At 42.3% G+C, this 11,284-nt stretch overlaps 1 protein-coding gene across 3 annotated transcripts in view; it reads left to right on the top strand.

Annotated features, from left to right (window-relative positions):
* The window catches only part of Tfcp2 (transcription factor CP2), a gene marked incomplete at its 5' end in the record, with an annotated part of 76,803 nt that overhangs the window by 19,967 nt on the left and 45,552 nt on the right, over positions 1-11,284 (top strand). For all 3 annotated transcript variants that reach the window (XM_017797115.2, XM_008828904.3, XM_017797116.2), the window contains 4 exon segments: positions 4,551-4,657; positions 7,200-7,352; positions 9,238-9,348; positions 9,657-9,745. In XM_017797115.2, the coding sequence (XP_017652604.1) occupies positions 4,551-4,657; positions 7,200-7,352; positions 9,238-9,348; positions 9,657-9,745 (460 nt within the window).

Below are 11,284 nucleotides of genomic sequence, written 5' to 3'. Positions count from 1 at the left end.
CTATCAAGAGGCCATTTAAGAGGGAGCTGATTCTAGCCACTCCAACAGTTATCGAAGTGCCTGACAACAAATCCTGAGTTCATCAATCATCAGTCCAGCCTTGGCAGACAAAAGAAAAATGATGAGAAACCTGTTAGATGGATGCTTTTGGGAGCCCTCATCAAGAAATTCCAATGGACTTTAATTTGGACATTTTCTGGTTCCCTGCCTAGAAATTGTAATACTAACTACTCTTGCCATTACTCTGACCTTTACTTTTCCTTCACATCTCCCAGGCACCAGTCAAGAACCTTCCTTTTCTCCCTATAGTTAAGAGTTATGCAATTTGGAAGTCTTTTAGATAGACCCACTGAAGGGCAGTACCCCAGTTGCCTCACCCTACATCCCTGTGCAACACGGAAGAAGCCAGAGGAGTCTGTGTCCTAATTCCCTACTGGCAATTTGGGTAAGCCTCTTCAGAGGGTGGTATGAAAAGAATAGGAGTTAGAAATTGGCTAGGCAGCTAGGGTAAAAGGAAAGAAAAGTAGCCAGTTTCTTTCTTGGCTAAAAGTCAAAATGCCCTTGTACCTTTCAGCAAAGTACTCTGTCCCAAAGGCCAAAAACGTTAAAAGTATTTGTGAGCTCTTATCCCAAAAAGATTTTGGGGTTACCTGTCATGGTAGTGACCACAGTTCAAGCCTGGTGGGCTTGGGGACCCCGATGGATATAAGTTAAGACACCGGAGATGCAAAGGTTCATGATGCCAGTGTATGTTTATTGTGAATCAAACAGCTTATATAGGAATCAGATCAGGAGTAACCAAGAAGTAACCAAGGAATCACTAAGGACACATCACTAACAGAAAGTAGCCAGGGAATAACCAAGGACACAGTACGTTACTACATTACCTCACCAGCTGAAACTCACATGAAGTTTACAGTATCTAAGATTCAGCTATGATTGCTCTTAGCAACTACTCTAATTCATAATTCTTACATAGAAACCAGGCTATCAGTGCTGAGAGACTTTGGTGCCTATAGACTGAAACAGGACTCTTTAGTTATGTTTCCAAGACTGTCAGTTAATCAGGGAAGCATAGCCTGTCAACTCTGACCACAGAAGCAGCGAGCTGGGAAGCTCTTAAAGTGGCAGCATTCTTTCTTCAATGCTAAAGTCAAGGCAGGCTGCCACAATCTAATGCAGCAATGGCTGTGCATGCAGTAAAGCTCCCAACAGTTACCTCTTCAGAGGGAAAATGTTACAATATCAATAGCCCCCTGATTATGTGATTTTGATGCTTGCTCTCTGTGTTTCATACAATTTCTTATAAATTACTACCATTGCTAAAATTACTACCAAGCAGGTCATGGTCAATTATAAAACTTTGGATTCTCCTGAGATAGATGAGTTGGCTCTTAAAGCTTGTGATGACACTTCTCCATTGTAAAACAAAACAAGGGGAGATGTTGGGGAACCCTGCTGTTAAGGTTGGCTCCTTTCTCAACAAGGGCTTCCTGCCTGGCTTACCTGGAAAGTGCCTCTAAGCACGGATCATAGTTACCTGGAGTAAAAACTACCCCCAGGTTTTTTCCATATGATAATTAGGCATTGCCCAATAGTCGGATGATAGGAGCCTACTGCCACATGTAAATAAAGGATACTATGAGCACCTATCAGCTGAAGCATTGGCTGCTGCCTCCACACTATATTTTCCCTGACCCCCACTGAATAAACGGAGCTGTTTCACTGAGTCTGGAGCTGTTTGTATCACTGAACCTGCCTCCCCAGAAGGGCTTTCTTCTGTCAGTGCTCACTGGCCGTCCTGATCCTGTTTGTTGCTTCTGCTCCCTTTGTCCTCGTGGATTGGTGGCCAGTGACCCACGAGGAAAGGGAGAGACCCCACACCCTGTTCCTTTGAATGATCTCGACGTCCTTGTTGAAATTCATGTCGCTATATGTTTTATTTGTCTGAATGTCTATCCTGTTTTTTTCTTCTTTTTCTTTTTTGGTCTTTTTGAGGCAGGGTCTCCCTGTAGCCCCAGCTGGCCTGGAACTCATAGAGATCTGCCTGCTTCTGCCTCCCAAGTGCTGGAATTAAAGGAATGTGCCACTATGCCCAGCCTTTTCTTCTTCTTTTGAGTCCAGGTCTTACCATGCTACCTATGTTGCCCAGACTTACCTCTGTTCTTCATTCTACTCTCCCTTCTCTTACTGCAGTTCCAAATAGCTGAGACTACAATTGTAGACCACTTTGCCTTTGACTACAGTGTTTTGGCTATCAAGTTGTGATTTTTTGTTGCTTTTGAGACAGGGTCTTTTTATGTAGTCCAGTATAACTTCAAACTCACTATGTAGCTAATGATGACCTTGAACTTGTGTGTGTGTGTGTGTGTGTGTGTGTGTGTGTGTTGCTAGAGATTGAACCCAGAACTTTGTGCATGCTAGACAAGTGTACCACTGAGTTGCATACCCAGCCCTGATTTTGTTTGGAGTAGAATGTAAAAGGGACCATGATTTTTTTGTGACATGCTTCAAGTGTTCCTATTTAAATCATGCTAGTGTGTGTGTGTGTGTGTGTGTGTGTGTGTGTGTGTTTAACCTAAAGGGGGACTTATGGAACGAATCGTTTCTTTTAAACTTTAAACTTTTTATTTTTATATTTATTTATTTTTGTCTTTTTGAGACAGGGTCTCCCTGTAGCCCCAGCTGGCCTGGAACTCACTGCGTAGACCAGGTTGGCCTTGAACTCAGAGCTCTGCCTACCTCTGCCTCCCAGGTGCTGGGATTAAAGGCTTGCACCACCATGCCCAGCCTAATTTTTGTTTTTTAAAAATATTTTATTTAGGGGCTGGAGAGATGGCTCAGCAGTTAAGAGCACTGACTGCTCTTGCAGAGGACCTGGGTTTCATTCCCAGCAGCTACATGGTGGCTACAAACTGTCCTTAACTCCAGTTCCAGGGGAATCTGAAGCCCTCTTCTGACCTCAGAGGCATTGCATGACACGGGTGCACTCACATGCAGGAAATCACTTATTTCTATTTTATGTGTGAGTGTATTGCCTGCATGTGTGCACCCATGTCATGCAATGACATGTAATGCCCACAGAGGTCGAGGTCAGAAAAAGGCTTCGGATCCTCTGGAACTGGAGTTATGGACAGCTGTTAGCTCCATATGGGTGCTGGGAATTGAACCTGGGTCCTCTGCAAGAGTAGCCAGTGCTCTTAACCCCTGAGCCATCGCTCCAGCCCTTAAACTTTTTATTTTCAAAAACTTTTTTTATGTTTACTTCTTTTGTGTGTATGTATGTGGGTGCACACATGCCATGGCACATATGTGGAGGTCAGAGGACAACTTGTAGGAGTTTATTCTTTCCTTCTACAATGTGGATTCCAGAAATTGAACTCAGGTCATCAGGTTTGGCAGCAAGTACCTTTACCCACTGAGCCACGTCACCAGCCCTCTTTTGTATATTTTGGTAGCTCAGGCTGGTGTTGAATTTCACATTTTTCCTGCTTCTATCTCCTGAGTACCAGGATGACAGGCATGTGCTGCCACATCTAAAACTGGGATTGGAATCTTATTATCTCTTGGTTTGCAGTCTAGGTTTTTATGACTGTTTTACTATACATAAATGTTTTTCCTAAATAATAGGATGTAAGGGAAAGAGCTTCACAAATACAACATGCAGCCTTTTTTCCTGAACATACTTTAAATCCTTACATTTATCTTTAATCTCAATTTAATATTTCCTGTTGGTAAGCATAGCTACTGAAAACAAGTTTTAAGTACTAATTTTACCTGAGAAAGAATGGTTGTCATACAGATTAATCTGAGATCTTTATGATAATTGACCTTAGGATGAATCGAACACAACTAATAGGTGAGTGAGACCTATTTAACTCTTTTCCTTGAATTATTCATGCTGAAACAGTATCGTTATATCTCAGTTGTGATAAGTTGGACTTATTTCCCCAGTTTGAATATTAATAATTGAAAACAGAAAAATGGTATTTGAGTTATCTGCCATGTGCAGCACAAAACTAGGTTTTAACTAAAACCTATTAACTTTTGCTTTCCTGTTCAGTATAAGATTTGTTACTGTGCTACAGGATTATTTGGTGTCTTGGTGTCTGCATCAATCTTTGTACTAAGGTTTCTCTTCTGTGATACCATGTTTTCTGCCATTATACAGATGCTTTCCTCTTGATGTGCTCTGGCAACAGTACTAACTAGAACGCACTATAATTTATAATGTTTTAATCTCAACACTCAGTAAGTAGAAGCAGGAAGATTGTGAGATTGAGGCTAAATAAAAGGATATAAGGGAGACCCTGTCTCAAAAAAGTAATTTTCATATTAGAGTTAGTATATAGACTTAATCCATCATAATCTTTGCTTTCTTAAAGTAGCCATGGACAGGGTGCCACTTGCGTGTAGTCCCAGCTACTCAAGAAGCTGAAGCAGGAGGATTGCTTGAGCCCAGGAGCTCATTATAATATATTGAGACCCATCTAAAAAACCAAAACCCTAGAAGCCTTCAGTTGTTTATTGATTCCCATTTTGTTTCTCAGATATCCCAATGTCTGTGGGTATAATTGATCCCAGGGCCAATCCCACTCAGCTAAACACAGTGGAGTTCCTGTGGGACCCTGCCAAGAGGACGTCTGTGTTTATTCAGGTAAGGCACTGCAGATGCCACTGTAGTCAGGAAGAATACTTGTTTCTACCAATTTGCTGCTTAAAGAATGAAACATACTGGGCTAAGGATGTAGCTCAGTTGGTAGAGTGTTTGCTGTAGTGTGTACAAGGCCCTGGATTTAGTCCCTTTCACCCATAAAGCTGGATATGTTGGTGTACACCTCTAATCCCAGCACTTGGAAAGTAGAAGTAGGCAGATCAAAAGTCTGACTGGGCGTGCCTTTAGTCCTAGCACTCAGGAGGCAGAGGCAGGTGGATCTCTGTGAGATCTAGGCCAGCCTGGTCTACATAGCAAGTGCCAGGCTAGTTGGGGCTACAGGGAGAGCCTGTCTCAAAAAGACAAAAAAAACAAAAAAACAAAAAAAAAACCAAACAAACAAAAAAACCAGTCGGGCTGGAGAGATGACTCAGCATTAAGAGTATGTACTGTGTTTGCAGAGGTTAGAGTTTGGTTTGCAGCACATCTAGCAGTCCACACTGTGGGGTACCTGTTCTCTCTCTCTCTCTCTCTCTCTCTCTCTCTCTAAGAAAGAAAGAAAGAAAGAAAGAAAGAAAGAAAGAAAGAAAGAAAGAAAGAAAGAAAAAGTTCAAAAAAGATGTGTTGTGCTGGATAGCTTAGTGTCAATTGGACACACCTGGGTTGAGGGAGCCTCAGTTGGGGAATTTCCTCTATTGGACTGGCCTATGGCCATGTCTGAGGGGCATCTTGGTGAGTGATGTGAGAGGGCCCAGCCCACTGTGGGTGGTGCCACCCCTGGGCAGGTGGGCCTGTGTTGCATTAAAAAGCAGGCTGAGTAAGGGCCAGGGGAGCAAGCCAGTAAGCAGCATTCCTCCATGGCCTGTGCTCCAGTTCCTGCTTCCAGGTTCCTGCCCTGAGTTCCTACCTTGGGCTCCCTCATGAACTGCAACCTGGGAGTTCTAAGCTAAATAAACCCTTTCCTTCCCAAGTTGGTAGTGGTCAGAGTGTTTTGTCACAGCAATGAAGAAACAAACTAAGACATGTGTTAAGTTAAAATCTTTGTGTATGTTGGGGGCAGGGTAGTGTGCTGGAGATTGAATCCAGGGCCTTATGTATGCTAAGACACATTTTTTTTGGTCTTTTTTGAGACAGGGTCAGCTGGCCTGGAATTCGCTGTGTATTCCAGGCTAGCCTTGATCTTATAGAAATCTGCCTGCCACTGTCTCTCGAGTGCTAGGACTAAAGGCATGCACTGTCATGTCTGGCTTTGATTTTTACTTTTATGTATACGAATGTTTGCCTGTATGTATGTGCACTGTGCATGACCCTGGTACCAATGGATGCCAGAAGAGGGCATTGGATCCATTGGAACTAGAACTACAGATGATTGTGAACTGCCATGTGGGTGCTAGGAATCAAACCCAGGTCTTTTGCAAAAGTAGCAATGCTCCTAACCAGTGAGCTATCGCCCCCCCCCCCAACTTTTTTTTTTTTTTTGAGTCAGCATCTGCTATGTAGCACTGGCTGGCCTAGAACTTGCTATGTCTGCTTCTGTCTTCTGAATGCTGGGATTAAAAGTGTTCCCACCACTCCTGGCTCTACCTCCCCTTTTTAAAATTTACCTTAAAAGGACTGGAGAGAGGCCCAGCAGTTAAGAGTACTGGCTGCTCTTGAAGACGGGTTTGAATCCCAGCACCCACTTGACAGCTAACAACTGTCTATAACTCCAGTTTCAGGGGATCTGACACCCTCTTCTGTCCTCTGCGGGCATTGAAGAACATGGGTATATACACGCAACCATAATATTCATACACATACAACAAAAATAAATAAACCAAAAAAAGAAAGTCTACCTTAAAGATGAAAATTGTCAAACAGAAATCATTTTTTGTGCTAACTGTGTATTATCTGAAGCAGTTACTATAGTTATGCACTAGCCCTTGATGGAATTATATCTGCACATTTCTATCCTAGTTTGTTTCTCCATTGCTGTGACAAAATACTCTAACCAATTCCAACTTGGGGAGGAAAGGGTTTATTCAGCTTACATCTCCTGGGTTCATCAGGGAGCCCAAGGTAGAACTCAGGGCAGGAACCTGGAGGCAGGAGCTGAAGCACAGGCCATGGAGGAGCACTGCTTACAGGCTTGCTCCTCTTGCTCCTGCTCAGCCTGCTTTCTTATGCAACACAGGCCCACCTGCCCAGGGGTGGCACCACCCACAGTGGGCTGGGCCCTCCCACATCACTCAACAATCAATAAGATGCCCCTCAGACATGGCTACAGGCCAGTCCAATGGAGGCAATTCCCCGATTGAGGCTCCCTCAACCCAGGTGTATCAAGTTAACATTAAAGCTATCCAGCACAATTTACTTCTGTTCATTTGTAAATTGCTGTATTTTTCTCATTTTGTCCATGAGGCTATAAGAGATGAAAAGGTGGTTGTTTTTAATAGGTGTTCATAAATGCCTGTTAAAGATGTTGCTATTAGTAGTTGTTCAAAACATATTGCTGATTGGTTTGGATAGCCAGTGATATTTAAGCCTTGATGTCAATTCCTTTCAGGTGCACTGCATTAGCACAGAGTTCACTATGAGGAAGCATGGTGGAGAAAAGGGGGTGCCATTCCGAGTGCAAATTGATACTTTCAAGGAGAATGAGAGTGGGGAGTACACTGAGCACCTGCACTCAGCCAGCTGCCAGATCAAAGTCTTCAAGGTATTCCTGGGTAGCATGCTGGCCTTGGAACCTTTTTTCTTATTGTTCTGTTTGAACATGAGGTACAAAGTAGCAAGTCAACTTATTTTTTTGCAAAAAACTCTGTCCAAGCTAGAGTTACTGAGGTAATTGTTGCGATGACTCTTAATTTATGTGGGGACATAACAGGAGCTTGTGAAAGGGCTCCAAGCAAAACTGTGGGTTCTCACTGAAGCCTATTGAAGTTATAAGCTCTCTTAAATCTCAAACATTTATGGAAAGTTGACTAATTTGGGTATGTTGATAGTTCATTTTTCCTTATTTAGGCATTTATATAATTTTTCATTTTGAGACATAGTCTCATGAGCCCAGGCTGGCCTCAAACTTGCTATGTAGCCAAGGATAACCTTGAACTCCTGATTTTCCTGCCTCCACCTCCCAAGTATTGGGACTACAGCATGTGCCAGCATTCATGGCTTGGTCTTTATTTTCATCACATGGATAAACATTCTCATGACAAGAAATTCAACTCTGCCAGGTATGGTGGCACATGAAAGGCAAGAAGCAGGAGCATTGCTGTGAATTCAGTACCAACCTGGTCTACATTGCAAGTTCAAGGTGAACTAGGGGAACATAGTCTTTGTCTCAAAAACTAAGAAGGAAAGGAGGAAAGAATTCAGTACTTTAAAAGTACAAGTACAGCCGGGCTTGGTGGCGCACTCCTTTAATCCCAGTCCCAGCACTCGTGAGGCAAAGGCAGGTGGATCTTTGGGAGTTTGAAGCCAGCCTGGCCTCCATCAACTGTGGCTACAGGGAGAGCCTATCTCAAAAAGAACAAAAAAAAAAAAAAAAAAAACCCACAAGTACATTGTTTCGGGGTTTGGGACCATGGGGAAAGACTACCCAGGCTTAAAAAGTTCCAAATCATTTGAATTAAACTTTTATAATTTTATTAGAATTTTAAAGAAAAAGAAATCCTCAGGGTAGGCAAGCTGGTAATCTTGGCAGCTCCCTTGAGGAGGTGAATGGTGGGAAGAAAGAAAGAAAGCCATGAAGCCATGCAGGTTTAGAGCCTGCATTGGAGGTCAGACATGTGGCTGACTGGCAGCCACATGGCTGGGAGAAGGAAGCTTTAGAAAAAGTAAAGAAATACAAGATGCTAGGGGCAGCCCAAAGCCTTAAAGAAAGCATCTTTAGTAAAAAAGGAGAGCCATAAAGAAAAGGAGAAATTAAGCTTACCTGAAGAATTCAGGGACACGGACAAAGTCATGGAATACATGGCTGTAGCTAGTCTGGAAGTTCTATGCTAGTAGGCAGGATCCCAGGCAGGAAAAACTTGCTGCCTCATTAACACACCAGGTATTCTGCGCATCTGTTTAGCATGACCCGCCTTCCTAGGGGTGTCTTATGGCCAGATGATTGACCAGTTAAATTTACACAGAATGGAGGCAGTCTGTATTACAACATGGTGGCACACTCCTTTAATCCCAGTCTTTCCCACTCTTTACCTACCTGACTCCCTAACCTCTTCCCAGAGGCAGCCATTGTCACAATATGGCCTACACTCTTCTGCTCCCCTTCTAAGCTTTTATGCATGTGCACAGGTAGGTTCGGACATCTTTTCCTTTCTTTGAAACATAAGTGGGATTATACTGTATGACTTGTTTTGAGGCTTGATTTTTTTTTCAGTTAACTATGTGCTTTGGAGATCTTACCATCTGTCATTCTTTTAATTCCATTGAACATTTAAGTTTCCTTCTTTCAGACTTAGATGGGATGATGCATATAGTTTTTTGTCATTGTGCATACATGATTATTTTATATGTGAATATTTAAGTTTTGTAAACTAATATTGTTGGCCCAAAATGTGAGCACTTGTATTAGAGCAAGAAATTTCTCATTTCAGCCCAAAGGTGCAGACAGAAAACAAAAAACAGATAGAGAAAAAATGGAGAAACGAACACCCCACGAGAAGGAGAAATATCAGCCTTCCTATGAGACAACCATACTCACAGAGGTAAACGGGCTTTTCAGTCCATAAATTTCACTCTTATTTATTTATTTTTATTTTTTGTGGTGCCTAGGATCAAACCTAGGACCTCATGTATGTTGGAGAAGCACTCTGTCACTGAGCTGCATCTCCATCCCTTTAATTTTCACTTTTGAAAGAAAAAAAAAATCTGTTACTTCCGGCCTGCTCAACATTTGCTTCTAAGGATACCCTCTTGACTGGTCTAGATGTGCTGCTAGGGAAGTAGCAGCATTCTAGTGTGGAGGACTGCAGCAAAATGTGCTTTCTCACTGTCTTGAGTTCTGTGATTTTAGTGTTCTCCATGGCCCGAGGTCACCTACGTCAACAATTCCCCCTCTCCTGGCTTCAACAGTTCCCATAGCAGTTTCTCTCTCGGGGAAGGGTAAGTCTGGGAAATGAAATTGGATTATGCTCAGACCAAATATATATTCTTTTATTATATTTCCATAAACATGATCATTCCAAATGAGTAAGAATCTACATTAGATTAATCTTTGACCAATTTTTTAAAAAAATTAAAAAATTTTTTTAGAAGAAGCATTTCATTACAGCTATAACATACTCAATAACAGTTTCCAGAGCAAAGATACATCTCTTTCAAAAGTGGTTATAAAATTTTTAGGTTCGCAGTTGAATTGATGGAGTTATACATTATTGAACTCAGTATAAGCCCTGTAAGCCATAAAATTCAATGAGTTTTTAACCTTTAAAAAAGATCTCCATTTCATTTAAAATTAATACTGTTTCTTACAGAAAGACTCATTGTTTTTGCCAATAACACTTAGATGTTGGCACATGCATCTCTAATCTGTGTGTATCTGATTATTACTAGTCATAATCAGTTGCACTTGGATCCTTGGAGCCTGTGTATGTCTACAAAGTCATCAGGCAGACTTCAACGGTATTGTCCACCACCTCTACCAATCAGCATGATGCAAACTTCCATGCCTTCTCCTCAAACACAATACATCCATAATACATTTTTTAAAATTTGTTGATTTTTTTCTGTGTGTGTATATCACACAGAACATCCCAAACCATCTTATTCAACTATACACCCACTTCCCAGATGGCACCCTCCCATAGCCTCCCTCCCCCTACTAGAGCCCTTATACTTTGATATCCCTGCTACTGTCCACTGTGTTGTTGACCACCCCCCAGCTGTTCCCCACTACTTTTCCATCTGGTGAATCCAGTCAGCCTATCTAGCGGTCTTTGTTTTAGGAAGGTCAGCTATTCCTCATCTAGGAGCAATCAATTGTCAATATTTCTTTGGGTAAGATTGGGGTCTGCTGTTCATTTTAGAACCCAGTTCTATGCAGGGTTACTATCTGGGAGTCCCTTGGGCCACCCTGGCCAACAACTCAAAGGAAGGTATCTCCTATCTGGCATTGTGGCTTGTTATATAGCCTTTAGCTATACATATGGACTCTTAAAAACTTATATTGGCCCCTTTAATCTTTGGTTATACTTTCCTTTTGGGTGTTTAAGGCCATACAGTTGGCCCAGATAAACTGATTTATTTTTACTGTTAAGGTCGTTTGAGGATCTGTTCCTCAGGGGTCACATGGGCTTGGGAGGAGCCCCTGGCTCCTTTCTTTTACCAGTTCCACCTATGTGAAGATAAGTCAAAGGTCCTGCTCAACCATGGTTGGCTTCATTTGGAAGCATGGAGGAAATGATTCCTCTGTGTTGACCCTCCTCTTTGTAGACTGGACATTGGTTCAGGTCCATCTGGTGGGGTCTCCTCAGCCTCCTTGATCAAGAGGACAGGTGACCCACCACCATTATAGGACATTTTGAGAGATGCTCATAGTCCCCTGGAACTAGTTGACCTAGGAGGACGAGGAGCAAAAACTGTCCTTTATGTCCCTCTGACCAAATTAGTATAGGCCTCAAAGTATGTCTGTTAAACACCCGA

The sequence above is a fragment of the Nannospalax galili genome, unplaced genomic scaffold (assembly GCF_000622305.1).
Source record: "Nannospalax galili isolate Female #2095 unplaced genomic scaffold, S.galili_v1.0 scaffold254, whole genome shotgun sequence".
In the NCBI taxonomy this organism is placed as follows: Eukaryota; Metazoa; Chordata; class Mammalia; order Rodentia; family Spalacidae; genus Nannospalax; species Nannospalax galili.
The sequence above is the reverse complement of the archived record's forward strand: the minus strand, read 5'-3'. Positions and strand labels throughout refer to the sequence as shown.